The sequence below is a fragment of the Ornithorhynchus anatinus genome, chromosome X1, assembly GCF_004115215.2.
Source record: "Ornithorhynchus anatinus isolate Pmale09 chromosome X1, mOrnAna1.pri.v4, whole genome shotgun sequence".
In the NCBI taxonomy this organism is placed as follows: Eukaryota; Metazoa; Chordata; class Mammalia; order Monotremata; family Ornithorhynchidae; genus Ornithorhynchus; species Ornithorhynchus anatinus.
The window spans coordinates 113,972,503-113,990,352 of record NC_041749.1 but is presented as its reverse complement, the minus strand read 5'-3'; the positions used below and the strand labels follow the sequence as shown (position 1 = coordinate 113,990,352).

At 52.6% G+C, this 17,850-nt stretch overlaps 2 protein-coding genes across 3 annotated transcripts; both read right to left on the bottom strand.

The window, feature by feature from the left end:
- Positions 1–4,148: 4,148 nt before the first annotated feature.
- UBA52 (ubiquitin A-52 residue ribosomal protein fusion product 1) lies at positions 4,149–5,411 on the bottom strand. The gene is made up of 5 exons (XM_001508937.4): positions 5,307–5,411; positions 4,937–5,069; positions 4,717–4,803; positions 4,438–4,540; positions 4,149–4,333 (listed from the first exon to the last, which is right to left on the bottom strand). The coding sequence occupies exons 2-5, from the start codon at positions 5,037–5,039 to the stop codon at positions 4,240–4,242; spliced, it is 387 nt and encodes a 128-aa protein (XP_001508987.2). The 5' UTR covers positions 5,040–5,069; positions 5,307–5,411; the 3' UTR covers positions 4,149–4,239.
- A 3,218-nt stretch (positions 5,412–8,629) lies between these two features.
- Positions 8,630–14,758, bottom strand: KXD1 (KxDL motif containing 1). Of its 2 annotated transcripts, none has more exons than XM_007670829.4 (5): positions 14,630–14,758; positions 13,685–13,819; positions 11,880–12,032; positions 10,790–10,836; positions 8,630–10,294 (listed from the first exon to the last, which is right to left on the bottom strand). In XM_007670829.4, the coding sequence occupies exons 2-5, from the start codon at positions 13,783–13,785 to the stop codon at positions 10,059–10,061; spliced, it is 537 nt and encodes a 178-aa protein (XP_007669019.1). In that variant the 5' UTR covers positions 13,786–13,819; positions 14,630–14,758; the 3' UTR covers positions 8,630–10,058. The 2 variants fall into 2 exon arrangements, with proteins under 2 accessions (XP_007669019.1, XP_007669018.1); XM_007670828.4 differs by having other exon boundaries at positions 13,685–13,800; positions 14,630–14,718.
- Between the last annotated feature and the right edge of the window lie 3,092 nt (positions 14,759–17,850).

The window sequence follows — 17,850 nt, the reverse complement described above, 5'->3', positions numbered from 1 at the left end:
GAGCACTGTTCTAAGCGCTGGGGTAGACACAGGGGAATCAGGTTGTCCCACGTGGGGCTCACCGTCTTAATCCCCATTTTACAGATGAGGTAACTGAGGCGCAGAGAAGTTAAGTGACTTGCCCACAGTCACACAGCTGACAAGTGACAGAGCTGGGATTCGAACTCATGACCTCTGACTCCAAAGCCCATGCTCTTTCCACTGAGCCACGCTGCTTCTCTGTGCACTACTATGCACAGTGCTCTGCTTATAGCGCTCAATAAATACGATTGAATGAATACGATTGAATGAATACAGTGTGCAGCACACAGTACGTGTTCCACTTTTGTGCATAACAAACTACATAGTTTGCTACTCGGCTCTTCTTCTACCTTTCTGTACCTTATGTCCATTTCCCTTTGGATTGTAAACTCCTTGTGGGCAGGAGTCCTTTTTCCTACATCTACTGCACTCTTTGAAGTACTTAGTACAGTACTCTGCACACAGTAAATGCCCAAGATCAATCAGTGGTATTTACTGGACATAGCGCTCTACTATGTGCCAAGCACTATTTTAAGTGCTGGGGTAGATATCGGGTAATCAGGTTGTCCCACATGGGGCTCACACTTTTAACCCCCATTTTACAGATGAGGTAACTGAGGCCCAGAGAAGTAAGTGACTTGCCCAAAGTCACACAGCTGCAAAGTGGCAGAGCCAGAAATAGAACCCACGGACACTGACTCCCAAGCCTGGGCTCCTTCCATTGAGCCATGCTGCTTCTCTTTGGTGCTGAAGTACTGAGGTGACAGTGAGGCCTAGTGGAAAGAGCAGAAGACTGGGAGTCAGGGGACTCTGCCACTTGCCTGCTGGGTGACCTTGGGCAAGTCATTTCAATTCTCTGTGCCTCAGTTCCCTCATCTGTAAAATGGGGATTAAGACTGTGAGCCCTATATGGGACAGGGACTGTGCCCATCCCAATTATCTTCTATCTACCCCAGCGTTTAGAACAGTGCCTGGCACATAGTAAGCGCTTAACAAATAATAATGTTGGTATTTAAGCACTTACAATGTGCAGAGCACTGTTCTAAGCGCTGGGGTAGATACAGGGTAATCAGGTTGTCCCACGTGAGGCTCACAGTCTTAATCCCCATTTTACAGATGAGGTAACTGAGGCACAGAGAAGTTAAGTGACTAGCCCACAGTCACACAGCTGCCAAGTGGCAGAGGCGGGATTTGAACCCATGACCTGACTCCCAAGCCCAGGCTCTTTCCACTGAGCTACACTGCTTTCATTATTATTATTAGAAGATGGAAAGAACTGAGGTCTGGCAGATTTTGAGGAGGAGGGACTTCCAGGCAGGCCTCCTAACCTTGGCGTATACTTGACTCCTCTCTCTCATTCAACCCACATATTCGATCAATCACTAAATCCTTCACGACATTGCTAAAATCCGTCATTTCCTCTCCATCCAAACTGCTACCACATTCATACAATCACTCTGCTGCCCGGATCATTTTCCTATGAAAATGTTCAGGACACGTCACCCCACTCAAAAAACTCCAGTGGTTGCCCATCCATCTCCACATCAAACAAAAACTCATCATTGGCTTTAAAGCAGTCCATCATCTTGCCCGCTCCTACCTCACTTCGCTACTCTCCTACTACAAACCCGGCCCACACACTTCATTCCTCTAATGCTAATCTTAGAGTAGCGTGGCTCAGTGGAAAGAGCCCGGGCTTGGGAGTCAGAGGTCATGGGTTCGAATCCCAGCTCTGCCCCTTGTCAGCTGTGTGACTGGGCAAGTCACTTCACTTCTCTGTGCCTCAGTTCCTTCATCTGTAAAATGGGGATTAACTGTGAGCCTCACGTGGGACACCCTGATGACCCTGTATCTCCCCCAGCGCTTAGAACAGTGCTCAGCACATAGTAAGCACTTAACAAATACCAACATCATTATTATTAATCTTCTCACTGTACCTCTATCTCGCCACCAACCCATCGCCCACATCCTGCCTCTAGCCTGGAAGACCCTCCCTACTCAAATCCAACTATGAGACTGACTCTCCCTGTCTTCAAAGCCTTATTGAAGGCACAACTCCTCCAAGAGGCCTTCCCGAAGCCCATTTCCTCTTTTCCTGCTCCCTTCTACCTCACCCTGACTTGCTCCCTTTGTTCTTCCCCCATCACATATGTATATATCTGTAACATTCATTTATATCAATGCCTGTCTCCCCCCTCTAGACCGTAAGCTCATTGTGGGCAAGGAATGTGTCTATTGTTGTACTCTCCTAAGTGCTTAGTACAGTGCTCTGCACACAGCAAGCACTCAATATGATTGAATGAATGAATGCATGAACCAGAGGTCAGAGGCAGGAGAGCATGAGTGGGAAACAAAGCACAGTGAGAAGGTGAGTTTGGGAAAAATGGAAAGTGTAAACTGTGGGGAAGTAGCATGGCCTAGTAGACAGACGTGGGTTCTAATCCTGACTCTGCCACTTGTCTGCTCTGATCTCAGGCAAGTCACTTTACCTTCTCTGTGCCTCAGTGACCTCATTTGCAAAATGGGGATTAAGACTGTGAGGTCTTCCTCTGAATGTTACAGATATATACATATGTGATGGGGGAAGAACAAAGGGAGCAAGTCAGGGTGAGGTAGAAGGGAGCAGGAGAAGAGGAACTGTTCTAAGCGCTGGGGTAGCTACAGGGTAATCAGGTTGTCCCACATGAGGCTCAGTCTTCACCCCCATTTTACAGATGAGGTAACTGAGGCCCAGAGAAGTGTAGTGACTTGCCCAAAGTCACACAGCTTACAAGTGTGACTCTATTGATTCTATTTATTGCCATTGTTCTTGTCTGTCTCCCCCGATTAGACCGGAAGACTAATTAGACTTATTAGACTGTACAATTAGACTTGCACAATTAGACTTATTGTAGACTGATTAGACTGTAAACCCATCAAAGGGCAGGGACTGTCTCTGTTACTGATTTGTACATTCCAAGCGCTTAGTACAGTGCTCTGCACATAGTAAGCACTCAATACTAGTGAATGAATGAATGAAAGTGGCAGATCCAGGATTCAAACCCATGACCTGACTCCCAAGCCTGGGAGTATCTACCCCAGTGCTTAGAACAGTGCCTGACACGATAGTAAGCCCTTAACAAATACCATAATTAGAAGAGAATTGACTCCCAAGGCTTAGTTCTCTGCCTTATTGTACTCTGCACAATAAATTCTCAAATAACACTCATTGATTGATATGAGCTAATGGGATGCCTTAAGGCATTCCAGTAGTGAGCTTGGGAAGAATGGGAGTTTAAACTAGGGTGTAGAGGGTAACAGGGAATGAGCTGATGGAGTGCTGTCAGGAGTTAGCTTGAGGCAAAGAGGGATCGGTTACCATTAAAGGTTTTTGAAGAGTGGAGATACGGAATGTGCAGAATGACATTTCAAAAAGGTGATGGTGGAGGACATTTGAATGAAAAGGGGGTGAGAGGGAATGACAAAAATTATTTCAATAGTGCAAGGAAGAACTGAGATTTGAGTAGTATGGACTAATCAGGGTGAAATAGCTGAGTATGCATATATACCTAAGTGTGTTGAAAAGGCTAAGGGTGGGTACTGAGTTGCTAAAGGTGTTAGAGAAGGCTTCCAGAAGAATGAGAGTTGTGGCCTAGCAGCTTTTCTTGGGGCGGGGCAGGGAGAAAATGTAGTTCTAGGCTGAGATTGATAGTGGGAGAGTTCCAAATAAAATTATATCTGTTGCCAACACCCACCCAGGATTTAGTGGTAGACTGTGAGCCCCTTGGGTGGAGGGAAGGTAATCATGCCTATCATCTCATTTGTTATTAATCGATTTGCTTGTATCCACCCCAGAGGTTCGTACATTACCTGGCACATAGTAAGCGCTTAATATCATAATTATGATTTGTGAAGTCCCCCCACTGTAGAGCATTAGATACACTAGGCAGAAATCCTAGGTCTCAGTAAAGAGGTTAAAACGACCTCTTCATTGAAGGTAATCATGGCCCTCTCTAAAAGCCCGGTACTTAGGGGAAGGTCTGCGCACAATCCTAGCTCTCCCTTCAATTAAGTTCGGAAGAGCTACGTCTTCTCCCCACCCACATACATTCTGTCGTTCATCGGAATTGGAAGAAGGACACAAGTTATCTCCTCAAGTCAGAGAGGATTTTATTAGGTCGGAGCACATTCAGACCTTTGACGAACTCTGTGGGCAAGCCTAACCACAGAAATTGCCGTTTATTTGACCTTCTTCTTCGGGCGCAGATTGTTGGTATGGCCACACTTCTTCTTACGGCAATTCACCGCACGTGGGTGCAGGCGGGCATAGCACCTAAAACAAAACAAAAGAGATTCGCCGTTGGGTATCACCGGCACGGGACAGATGGAATGGCCCATCTGAAACATACCCCTCCCCAGACATCCTTTTAAACATACTTGCGACAGATCATTTTATCGCAGTTATACTTCTGTGCAAGTTGGCGAAGTGAAGGCTCGATAATGCCACCGCGGAGACGGAGCACCAGATGCAGAGTGGATTCTAGTAAAGGAGAAAAGCAGAGCGAAAATACTTAATTTCAAAGGCGTATACACACTCCGACGCCGCCTCCCACCGTGGAACCGACCACTGCAACGTGATACCGGCCACCGCCGTTTTCCCGTTTCCAAAAAGCTGCTTACCCAGCCTGCAGACCCTAAAACGCCGTCGACGCCTACCTTTTTGGATGTTGTAGTCTGAAAGCGTGCGGCCATCCTCTAGCTGCTTGCCAGCGAAAATCAAACGTTGCTGATCCGGCGGAATGCCTGAAAGAAGTTCTGAATTATTTCTACATTACCTCAGATGCACGACCGCTTCGGCGGAAAAACCTAGGGGTGTCCTCCCCCAGGCTCGCAAGGATCTCGAGGCCTCTAACGCCTCGATTCGGGACGGCCTTACCCTCCTTATCCTGAATCTTGGCCTTAACATTTTCGATCGTATCGCTGGGCTCGACTTCGAGGGTGATGGTCTTGCCCGTCAGGGTCTTCACGAAAATCTGCATCTCTGCGGCGTTTGTCTTTTCGCCCGGTGCCTGGGGGAAAACGGCGATCGGTCAGCCCCACGCTCAGCTTCCAAGCCCCCGCCTCAGGCCGCGAGACGTCCACATGGCAAGGGCCTTGTCGAGCCCGGCCGTCGGCGCGCCCTCGCTCCCCCCCCCCCGAAAGTGGGCGCCCTCCTCGTACCCGCGACGACCCCCGGGTCGCCCCTCGCGCTCCGTCGGAGTCGGCTCCCTCCCCCCGCGCCCCCGGGAGCCGGCCCTCGGACCCACCGGCTAGGCCGCCTCGCTGACGAGAAAGAGAGGGTGGCGGAAACGGAAACCGTTGCTTAATGGTCATCTGCGCCTGCGCCCGGCCGCCCCTCTACGTCACAATCCCCGCCGGCTTTGCCCCCCCTCGCGCCACCACCCACCTCACTGCTCTTCCATCTTAACTAATGGCGCCTGAAGCTGCCGCCGTTGCTGGCAAAGGCCGCGCGGACGGCAAGCGGAACGGCCCCGCTTTCATTCATTCCATAGTATTTATTGAGCGCTTACTATGTGCAGAGCACTGTACTATGCGCTTGGAATGTACAAATCGGTAACAGAGAGAGACAGTCCCTGCCCACTGACGGGTTTACAGTCTAATCGGGGGAGACGGACAGACAAGAACAATAGCAATAAATAGAATCAAGTTCAAAATGAAGGGCACGGTCCCCACCCCCTACGGGGGTACACGATGAGCGGGGTGGTGGCAGCGTCGCTGGATGTGCCGCCCTCCAGTAATAATAATGATGTTGGTATTTGTTAAGCGCTTACTCTGGGCCGAGCACTGTTCTAAGCCCTGGGGGAGATACTCTGGGCCTTAGTTACCTCATCTGTAAAAGAGGGATTAATAATGTTGGTATTTGTTAAGCGCTTACTATGTGCCGAGCACTGTTCTAAGCGCTGGGGTAGACATAGGGGAATCAGGTTGTCCCACGTGGGGCTCACAGTCTTAATCCCCATTTTACAGATGAGGGAACTGAGGCACCGAGAAGTTAAGTGACTTGCCCACAGTCACACAGCTGACAAGTGGCAGAGCTGGGATTCGAACTCATGAGCCCTGACTCCAAAGCCCGTGCTCTTTCCACTGAGCCACGCTGGGATTACACTTGCGAGCCCCCTGTGGGACCACCTGATGACCTTGTATCTCCCCCAGCGCTTAGAACAGTGCTCGGCACACAGGAAGCGCTTAAATGCCAACATTATTATTATTATTATTATTATTACAAAGTCATCAGGTGGTCCCACGTGGGCTCACAGTCTTAAGCCCCCTTTTCCAGATGAGGTAACTGAGGCCCAGAGAAGTGAAGTGACTTGCCCAAGGTCACACAGCAGACAAGTGGCAGAGCCAGGACTAGAACTCACGACATCTGACTCCCAAGCCCGGGCTCTTTCCACTAAGCCGCGGTGCTTCTCTGATGTTGGTGTTTATTAAGCGCTTACTATGTGCCAAGCACTGTTCTAAACGCTGGGGGAGATACAAGATAGGTTGTCCCATGTGGGGCTCACAGACTTAATCCCCATTTTCCAGATGAGGGAACTGAGGCACAGAGAAGTTAAGTGACTTGCCCAAGGTCACAGCAGACAAGTAGCAGAGCCAGGACTAGAACTCACGACCTCTGACTCCCAAGCCCGGGCTCTTTCCCCTAAGCCACACTACTTCTAAGTAGCAAGGGAGCGGCCTCATCAGGAGTTCTGGCCCCCAGCCCTAGAAGGAGCATGAACTAGTGGCAAGAACACAGGCTTGGGAGTCAGAGGTCATTCATTCAATTTATTGAGTGCTTACTATGTGCAGAGCACTGTGCTAAGCGCTTGGAATGTACAGTTCAGCAACAGATAGAGACAATCCCTGCCCAACAATGGGTTCACGGTCTAAACAACAGGCTCCACACCCCTAACACGCGCGCCCGACGATGTGCGTTCGGGCCTGAGGAGGTCTGCGCTTAGGGGGACGAAGGGCAAAGGCGAGCCCTGCGAGAGAGAACCACCCCTAGCCCCACCCCACTCCCACCCCTCTGCCACTTGTCTGCTGTGTGACCTTGGGCAAGTCACTTAACTTCTCTGTGCCTAGGTTGCCTCATCTGGAAAATGGGGGGTTGAGACTGTGAGCCCCACGCGGGACAACCCGATCACCTTGTATCTACCCCAGCGCTTAGAACAATCCTTGGCACAGAGTAAGCGCTTAACAAATACCATAGTTATTATTATTATTACTAGAGAGACGTTTAGGCCGTTTTTCTCTGCTATGCCCACTGCACCCTCATGCAGTGAATTGCCGTAAGAAGGAGCGTGGTCATACCATACCAAGAGAACCGCGTAGGTCGGGCATGCATCTTATAGAGCTTCCTCTTGTGAGGGAAGGAGGCAGTGAGCATGGGGAAGAGAGAGGTTGACCGTGAGCAACAGATCAACCCTACCGGGCTGTATAATAATAGTAATGATGGCATTTAAGCGCTTACTATGTGCCAGGCGCCTGTACTGAGCGCTGGGGTGGATACAAGCAAATCGGGTTGGACACAGTCCCTGTCCCACATGGGGCTCACAGTCTCGCTCCCCATTTTACAGATGAGGGAACTGAGGCCCAGATAAGTGAAGTGACCGGCCCAAGGTCACGCAGCAGACAAGTAGTGGGGTGGGGATTAGAACTCATGATCTTTTGACTTCCAGGCCTGTGCTCTACCCACTCTGCCATGCTGCTTCCCTGCCTACACCAGGCCCACCCCTGAGTCGTAATGCCTAATTTCTAGATCAGATCCAAAGGACAGCCTCTTCCCTCTAGACCATAAACCCCTTGTGAGCAGGGATTACGTCTACCAACCCTCTTGACCGTGCCTGGCAATGTGAGAACTTAACAAATCCCATTATTATTATTATTACTCTCCCATGTGCTTAGTAATTATAGAGAAGCAGCGTGGCTCATTGGAAAGAGCCTGGGCTTGGGAGTCAGAGGTCATGGGTTCAAATCCCAGCTCTGCCACTTGTAAGCTGTGTGACTTTGGGCAAGTCACTTAACTTCTCTGTGCCTGTTACCCCATCTGTAAAATGGGGATGAAGACTGTGAGCCCCACGTGGGACAACCCGATCACTCTGTATCCTCCCCAGCGCTTAGAACAGTGCGTTGCACATAGTAAGCGCTTAACAAATGCCATCATTATTATTACTCTGCAACCAGCAAGTGCTCAATAAATAGCGCTGATTGACTGATGGATCTTCCCCCACCTCCTTCTCCCCACGTGGAATCCAAGATTTGTTGTTTCTCCTTTTGTGGCTAGGGTGTGTGTCAGGATTTAAGGTGATGCAACACATCTGACAAACTGCCACATATTCCTAGCTGTGCCCCATTCCCCCTGAACATTCACCAGTGGCACCACCCCCCCATTCCTGTTTGCCAGCAAGTAAGCCCCACCACGGTAACAGGGCCAGCGCTGGCCCACGATCCTGCCTTGCCCCCCGCCCCCCGGCCGCTACCAACTCCATATCAACCACCCCAGTTCCAAAAGAGTGAACTAGTGCTGGCCAGCCCCTTTCTCGGAGTATCCGGGTAAGGAATGAAGCAGCTGAAACACGTTGGCTGCACCTTTTAGCAATGGAGTCTCTTTATTGGTTATTTTCCAATATTATTTGTAAAGTAAGGTACAAAAATAGTCCAATAAATTCTATTTTCAAAGTCATGACCCATTCCGCCGAGGACCCGTGGAGGACGCCCTTACCCCAACCCTCTCACTTCACGGCAGCCCGAGCTGGGAGTCCAAACTCTGCTCTCTGCCAGGTGCTGCTCAAACAAACATTGGCAACGTCAGGTTAAAAGCAGACAAAATGCAGACGCTTCCTTCCAGCTTCTGTCTGTGACATTTCACTTGTTTCGGCAAAGCCCTAAGGATACTAGCAGAAGAAAATACTTGATATTTAATATTTATATATGTATATATATATATGATATATATACGATGTGTGATGGGAAAGAGGATTAGAGCGCGCAAGTTAAAAGCCTTACATCGTTGCAGCTATCAGAGCCACCCAGAGCAGAAATGCTCCAGGGAGGGTGTGTGCGTGGCGTTAGAGTTGAGCTCTCCCCCCTGGAGTCCTAGAGGCCGGCTAATGTGGCAATAGAGGGATTTGGGCATTGTTTAAAACTGGCCTCTGCCTTGGTGCCCCTAAAGGGGGCATTTGACAGTATTCAATCCTGTTGCCATGGTTTATCTCGCATCTACCCCGGGGGCTTAGGTAGAGTGCTTGGCACATCACACAGACACTACCATTCTTGTGACGATTCCATTTTGCCACGTGCTTCCCCTCTCAGTCCCATGTGCACTCTCTCCCATCTGACGGTCGTGTTCTTGCTGGGGGTACAGGATGTAAAGTGCACGCACAGGTCGGTTTTCAACGTGCAGGATCCATCCAGGGCCAAAGCCACAGAGGGGCACAGTGCCGATACTGTGCCCCAGGGCACCCCACCCAGCAGGTGGTTGCTTTGGTCGCCATTTCAGAGGAAGTAAACACTCATTCCGAGCCCACTCTCTGACCCTCCAAAAGCCTCTGCTGCCAGGAAGGGAGATCTGAACGAGTCTGGATACCAGGGAGTTCCGAGTTCGGTTTCACATGCATGGAAAAGAGAGAGACAGCCTCAAGGATTCTGGGGAAAGTTGAGAAACTTCGAGGGAGGGACGGACGGAATCACACACAAACGATCAGCAGAGAAACTTTCAGAAAATCCACAATATGCCCTCTCCCTTCTCACCGGGCCTCTCGGCCACACTCCAGCCCACACCCCGGCCGAACCGTGGGGTCTGGGGCCCCGGGATAGACAAGAATACGAGAGGTTTTTCTGAGGCGGCTACTGCCTGCATGCATGCAAACCCCCGGCTCGGCAACCCAGGGGAACCACTCCTCTGTCCTGTCGCATCACAAACGCAGAGACAGGGGAGGAAAGGGGAGGACCCCCATTTATCCGCTCCGGGTCCGATCGGTCGCTTCCGCTGGGGTCCTCGGGGCTCGGGGAGGTCAGTCCTCTTCATCTGCCCCTTCCTCATCCGTCAGGCTCTGTCCGTTCACAGCTGGTGAGTCGGGCCGCCCTTGTGACAAATCCTCGAAATCCTGACTCACGGCGGGGGAGATGATATCGGGGCTCGTGTCACACGATTCTGTGCTCTGTTCAGAGGTAGCGATGGTAGTGGTTGTGCTTTGGGGAATCGGGTCAAAGTCGTCATCGTCTTCCAGGATGGGCGACTCGTGGATATCTGGGGGAGGAAAGCGCTGTGGCTCCCACCGTTGCCGTCGGCCCAGCCCCACCCAGGAAAATCGGAGGGGGGTTCTCTCTTGGGGAGAGGAAGGGGGGAGACGGAGGAGGAAAACCTAGATCTTACTCAAGAGGAACACTCCAGCATGGTGGGAGTGGGAGACCCCAAGGGACGCGGGACGCAGAGGCGCCACGCCGCGGAGGCAGACTGACGGGGTTTCCGTCTGTGGAGAGCGGTTAACAGCCCAGGCCTCCCCCTAGCCTGGCTGTTGCTCCACAACCCCGTCACCTGTCATAACTCTACAGGTCTCTTCTGAGTGCCTTCTACTGTCACTGTCTTCCCCTGTGGGCCACGAACTCCTCCTCAGCTTCTATTTTAGAAGTCCCTGGAATTCAAAGCGACCCACGGGGGATGGCTGACAGGCACCGGTTACTCACATTTGAGTGAGGTCACAAGCTTGGGACACACTCAGAGATCTGATGGCAAGATACTCACGGCTGAAAGCATCTGGGTATTGCTTTGCCAGCTTCCCTTTCAGAGTCCTGTGTGGGAAGGGGGAGGAACACGGGGTCTGAATTTTGAACAAAATATATGGCTCTTCCTGGGTCGAGAGAAAATTCGGGGGCATTCTCGGAGAGCTCCAAGGCTTTCCTGACACTCAACCCCTTTACTCTCTCCCAGTCTCAAAGACTTCTCTAGCCTCAGGGGCTCCTCGACTCAATCGATCAGAGGTACTGACTGAGTACCAACTTGGGAGAGTACAATGCAACAGAGTTGGTAGAGACGTTCCCTGCCCGCAGTGATCAAGAGCAGGGATCGTGCCTACTGCAATCCTGGACTCTCCCAAGTGCCCCCCCCCCCGGCCCCCGCCACCTTTTTAATGGTATTTGTTACGCGCTTACTATGTGCCAGGCACTGTTCTAAGCACTGGGGTAGATACAAGATAATCAGGTTGGACACAGTCCCTGTCCCACATGCGGCTCACTATCTGAATCCCCATTTTACAGGTGAGGTAATTGAGGCCCAGAGAAGTGACCTGCTCAAGGTCACACAGCACACAGGTGGCAGAGCTCCTAGTACAGTGCTCTGCCCACAATCAGCGCTTAATCAATACCCAGTGATTGCCTGCTCGACACAGGGCTTGCCTGCATGACAACTCGACTGGTTAAGTGGGCCGCTTCTCGGCAACTCACTCTTTCCCTGCACCCCAGGGCTTGGCTCTGCCGTCCCCGCCCCAGCCTCATCATCTGACGGGGCCTCATCTGAATCCTCCGCACGCACACTGGACTGCGAGACCGTGCTTGGAAAGGAGGACGAGGCCTGTGGCTTCCAGGGAGTCCTTCCCCATCACCCCAACACGCTCTCCGACCTGCCGACAATCCGTGGCCCTCTTGTCTTCCTCAACTCCTTCTGGTAGACGTATTGTCTGTCTGTCCGGCCCTCTCGGTAACGTCCGAGCGCCCGTCTCGTCTCCCTCGTGAGCTCCTCGGGAGCAGAGAGCACGTCTGCTCTTTAACGTGGATCCCAAGGCCCCAGACAGGTTTAGGCACACCTTGGGCCGCTGAGGGAAGATTTGCGGACTGACCTGATTCTGCGGAAGATGCTGTCCAGGTCTTTCTTCATCTCCACCAGGGTCCTGGTGTGATGGAGGAAGCGCTCGTTCATTTGCTGCATGCGCACGCTGGAGAGGTTGTTGAAGTTGAGCAGCATTTCATTGGTTTTCTCAAACCGGTCTAGCCTGTGGGGTGGCCAGGGAGGAGGAGGAGGAGGAATGTATCAGCGCTCTCGGGTGCTCCGAGAGCCAGATCCACGTCCACCCCCGAGTGCAGGTGGCTGCTTCGCTCCGAAGGGTTGACCCCTTCCCTGTGCATCTCTGCGGTTCGGCAAGCAGTCAGGCGCACACCCTAGCGCACATTCCTCAGACCCACAGAGTGAAGGGCAGGGCTGGGCACGCCCTGACTACCGCCCCACTGTTTTCCAAGTCCTTTCCCAAACAGATGATCCTGCCCCAGTGAAAGGGGACAGTTCAACAGGTCCGGAGACCACGCCACAGTACGGCTCGAACGGCCGCCCGCCGCGCTGGGTCGACGGGAAGGGCACCGTGAGACTGGCCAAGAGGCTCACTGGGTTAACGTGCTTATAGTCTTTTTCACACCACATACACCCAGGGCTCTTATAACCCAAGGGTTCCATGCTCGAAGAACCCCAGGTTATGGAAAAGACGCGTCGTGGGACCCACCCCGGGTCGGGTTCAGTGCCGGGCACGTGAGCGCAACCGTCTCCTCCGACCCCGCACTGTGCTGCGTTCAGACAGGTGTGCTGTGTCAGAACGTTCCCTAGTTTTGCCACCGCTTTCTATCTAAAACGTGTAGTCAAAACCTGTGGTAAGGCAGAACCGACTATAAAGACAACCAGTTCTCCTCCAACGAGGGCTCATTTTCTTGCCAGACTCCAGGTGTCCGATGCCACGTGCCTGCGCACACGCACTCACCTGCTACGGACTCCGGGGCACGCTGTATCCAAATGTCTGATAGGTCCTTAAGGGCAGGGGTCGTCCATACCTATTCTGCTGTACTGGACTCTTCCAAGCGCTTAGTCTAGTGCTCCGCACACAGTAAGCACTCAGTAAACCTCACCCATCGATCGACTGAACGCTCCCTGATTCCCTAACAACGTTCTAGCCGAAACGTCTTATGGTGGAGCTGGGGGTACTGGTTTCACGGGCTAATTCCGCAACGCTATTTTAGTTCTCCCCAAATAACAAGGAACGGCCCCCCTCCATTGCTCACAGGCCAATTCCAAACTCCAGTCTTCCACCATCCTCAAGAAGACCCTCTCGGGGAGGAAGAGAGTTTGTGGCTGATCTGACCTCCTGGCAAGTGCAGGGGCCGGTTTGTCTCCTAAAGTTCAGGTCTGAAATCTACATCCTACTTGTTTGTTTCACAACTGCCAGCTTCCCACCGAGGCTGGCGTTCAACTAGTGATGGCGAGGTGACAGTCCCCACGGGCCCCTTCTTCTAGTCATCTAGGTCCCGGAAGGGTGAAAACACCCCCGCCGAGCCAGGCCCTAAAATCCACCGTCTTTCATTCTTTCAACCGTATTTATTGAGTGCTTACTGTGTGCAGAGCACTGTACTGAGCGCTTGACCTGCTTAGGCCCGGTGGGCTTTTATCCCACGTGAGTAGACTAGCTTCCACTGTGCTACGACACATCCTCTGCCAGGGACTGGTGGGATTTTATTTCCTGGGAACAGACTGGCTTTCGCTGTGCTACAATTTATCCTCTGCCTCGGACCGGTGGGATTTTCGACCGGCCTCTGTTGCGCTACGATGCGTCCTCGGAGGAGTTAATGGATCTGCAAGGTTACGAGAGACCGCGGAGTTACTTACATGTTCTTCTGAGCCAGAATAATGGCATTCACATCCTCCGAGTTCACCATGCTCAACACCCGACTACAAAACACCCCGGAAGCCGAAGTGGGGGGGTCCATCTCCTCCGCTGCAGCCTGCAATAATAGCACAGCCCTAAAGTACGGATTACTAGGATTGTAAATGGGGAAGTTCGGAGCTTCTCGGGTCCTGCTCGACCACACTGCTTCTCCACAGCTCCTGAGCCCAGTGGAGTTAAACGTTCGCTTTAGCCAACTGAGCCCCAAACAATCCCAGAATCCCAGAACGCCTGACGTGCTGTGGGCTCTTGACGGGAGCAGATGGTCCCACAGTGGTTTCCAGTCTCCCCGGCAGGAACGTTGCCATCGCCGACTCGCTCAGAATTCCCTGAATGGAACCGACGCAGTTAGTGCGGATCCAGCCCCATTCTGTGTTTCACTTCCGCATCGTCCGAAGGGAGCTTGAAAACCTATTGTTCTCCTTATCCTAAATAAAAGAATATGCCACCGGCAGAACGACAAGGGGGTTTAAGGCAGGCCTTTCCCTTTCCCGGCCTTCGGGGAAAGGAATGGACTGACCCCCCGACCAGGGGAAAGCACAGCTCCATGGAGCGCGCTGCGGCACCCGAAGGGGCCCAATGGGGCAAGTGGCTCGGCCCAGCTGGGGCGGGCAATGCCAGGAGGAAGGGTCGGGGGCCTCTCCGGGGCGCATTTCCAGTGCAGAACCGCGGGTTCGCACTTTTTCCAGGAGCAGCAGCTCTGGCATACTTCCCGCCTCTCAACTGCCCGAGGATCGCGAGGCTGTTTCTCCCCGGTCCGGGCAAGGGCAGGTGGAGGGGGGGTTTCTAGGTACCACCCCTTAGAGGCATCTCCTTTCTCCCGCAACTTTCACCGGACCCGGGAGGGAGCGAGGAGGGGCGGCGGGTGGGGGGGTCGTCTCAATTACCTTTCGGTCAGGGACTTAAACTGCACGCTCCCCCCCGGGGAGCGCTTCACCCAGAGCCGGGGCAGATGCGCTGGGGGGGGACAAAGGGGAGAAGGGGGGGTTCGCAGTCCAGGGGTCAGCGGGGGTCGGGGCGCGGGGGCTGGTGGCGGTGGGGAGAGACGTCAGCTGCGATCGGAGGGGCACAGCCGGCTGGACCCGCCCCTCCTCGGGTCACATGGTTAGGACCCCCGGAGCCCGGACTCAGCTGCGGAAGCGGCGGGGACGGCGGCGACGGCCGCGCCTGGCACCTCTGGGGGCTCCCACTTCCGGGCTGGCGTCACGTTGAGCGCGCCGAGGGGTGACGTCATGACGTAGAGCGTGCGGAGAGGCAAGCGCGTGCGCGAGACGGGGCGCGCGGGGCGATAAGGAGCGAGGCGGGGAGGTGGGAGGTGTGTGATGGGAGACGGGAGAGCAGGACCCTTTGGAGGGGTGAATAATTAAAAATAATAATAGTGTTGGTATTTGTTAAGCGCTTACTCTGTGCAGAGCACTGTTCTAAGCGCTGGGGGAGAGACAGGGTCATCAGGTTGTCCCTCGTGAGGCGCACAGTCTTAGTCCCCATGTTGACGAGGTAACTGAGGCACCGAGAAGTTAATAATCATAACGCTGGTATTTGTTAAGCGCTCACTAGGTGCAGAGCGCTGTTCTAAGCGCTGGGGGAGATACAGGGTCATCAGGTTGTTCCCGCGTGTGAGGCTCATAGTTAATCCCCATTTTACAGATGAGGTAACTGAGGCCCAGAGAAGTTAATAATCATAATGTTGGTATTTGTTAAGCGCTTACTACGTACAGAGCGCTGTTCTAAGCGCTGGGGGAGATACAGAATAATCAGGTTGTCCCACGTGAGGCTCACAGTTAATCCCCATTTTACAGATGAGGGAACTGAAACACCAAGAAGTTAATAATCATAATGTTGGTATTTGTTAAGCACTCACTATGTGCAGAGCACTGTTCTAAACGCTGGGGAAGATACAGAGTTTATCCCACGTGAGGCCCACAGTCTTAATCCCCATTTTCCAGATGAGGGAACTGAGGCACAGAGAAGTGAAGTGACTTGCCCACAGTCAGCTGACAAGTGGCAGAGCCAGGATCCGAACCCATGACCTCTGACTCCCAAACCCGGGCTCTTTCCACTGAGCCACGCTGCTTCTCTAAGGGGAGGCAGGTGGGCGCAGAGGAGGAAGAGAGGAATCAGTCAATCAATGGTATTTTCTGAGCGCTCCCTAAGGCCAGAGCCCCTGTACTCAGCGCCTGGGAAACTACGCAAGAGCTGGTAGACACGTTTCCTGCCCGCAGGGAGCTTACAGTCTTGAGGAGGAGCTTACGGCCTAGTGGGAATAATAATAATAACAGTGGTATTTGGTAAGCACTCACTGTGTGCTGAGCACTGTCCTGAGCACTGGGGGAGATAGAAGGTAATCAGGTTATCCCACATGGGGCTCACAGTCTTCATCCCCATTTTCCAGATGAGGTGATTGAGGGACAGAGAAGTCAAGTGACTTGCCCAAAGTCACACAGCTGACAAGTGGTGGTGCCGGGATTAGAACCCACGACCTCTGACTCCCCAGCCCGGGCTCTTTCCACTGAGCCACGTTGAAAGGAGAAGGGGATTCCTCCAAGGAAAGGTCCCCAGGCTATTCTGAAAGGTTGGGAGAGGAGAGACTTGGTGAGAGAGAGAGGCATTTGGAGAGTTTCTGAGACACACACTCTAGCCACACCTGCCAGCCTCCTCCCAACCCACCTTGCCAGACAGCCGCAAAACTAAGGGCCGCAGGAAACTGGACTTCTGAGTTCTTCCGGATCCCTCTAGACCGTAAGCTCCTTTTGGGCAGGAAATTCATTCATTGTCATATTTATTGAGCACTTAACCTGAGCAGAGCACTGTACTAAGCGCTTGGAAAGTGCAGTCCGGCAACAGAGACAATCCCTACTCAACAGCGGGTTCCCAGTCTAGAAATGTGTCCGCTAATTCTGTTGGGTCGTACTCTCCCAAGCGCTTAGTATGGTGCTGTGCACGTAGTAAGTGCTCAACAAATACCATCGATCGATTGATCCAGAACCAACTACTTTCCTCACCTTAAGTGAGCCCCCTTTCCGAGCGTCAGTGTACTTCTCCTGTGCCCCCGGCACTGGGACACGGATATGGGAAACCACCCGCAGTGGGAAGTGCCAAGTGTGATTGATTTAAGGGACATCACCGCTCTGGGGAATGATCCTGTTGGTGTCATAGAGGAAGTTTGGAAAAATTGAACCACCAACTGGCCATCCTGAACCACAGACAGCCCATGGCCCCTTCCAGGAGTTTTGTTCTTCAGAATTTTTCTGTGTGTCTAGTGACTGGTGGGAGATGGGGTTGGGGGAGGGGGAGAAGAAACCGGGGGGGGGGGGAGGGGGAAATGGGACAGTATGAGGGTGATCAGGGGTTTTTGGAGGAAGGGTGGTCAAACGAACTGTATTTGTAGCTGGGTGCTCCAGACTGGTCTTTGATGCTGGAGAAACATGCTCCAGGCAGGACAGTTTTATTTATCTTTAAGTGGTTTTTGGACTCATGGAGCATGGAAAGCAGCCAGACAGGGGAGGGAGGGAGATTTTTCTGGAGAAAGAAGCACAGTGGGTTTGCTCAAGGAAGCATCATCATTGGTCAACTGAGAGACTGCAGCGGATAACATGAGCCGCCTCTTCTCCACCAGAGACGTATAAATTTCCTGAGGGATGGAGTTGGAACAGATGAGATGTTAAAAGCGGCCTCTGGGGCAATGACACAGGCCAGGAAATATTTACTAGGTTCTTGGGGAGCAGGACTGTGGAGCTGGGAAACTAAACAGAATGCAGATTGGCTGGGCCCAGTGCAGGTTGTGCCCAGTGTCTTGGAGGGGAGACAAGGGAAAGTTTTTTTCCTCACATGCAGAATGTGCAGCAAGGGGCCTGTCCAGAGTTCCACTTCTCTGCCAACAAAATCAACAAAGGGAAGAGCCACCTCCAGGCTGGTCCCACCATGAGAGGCAGAGAGGCCAGGGGTAGAGGGATGGAAGAACTGGGAGTTTGGAGGAGGAAATTATCTCCCCTTCTTTTTCCACGGGCACTCAGGGTTGTTAAACAAAAGCACAAAGAAGGGTCCCCTGTAAGTGGGTCCCCTGTAGCTGTGAGCCCGTTATTGGGCAGGGATTGTCTCTATCTGTTGC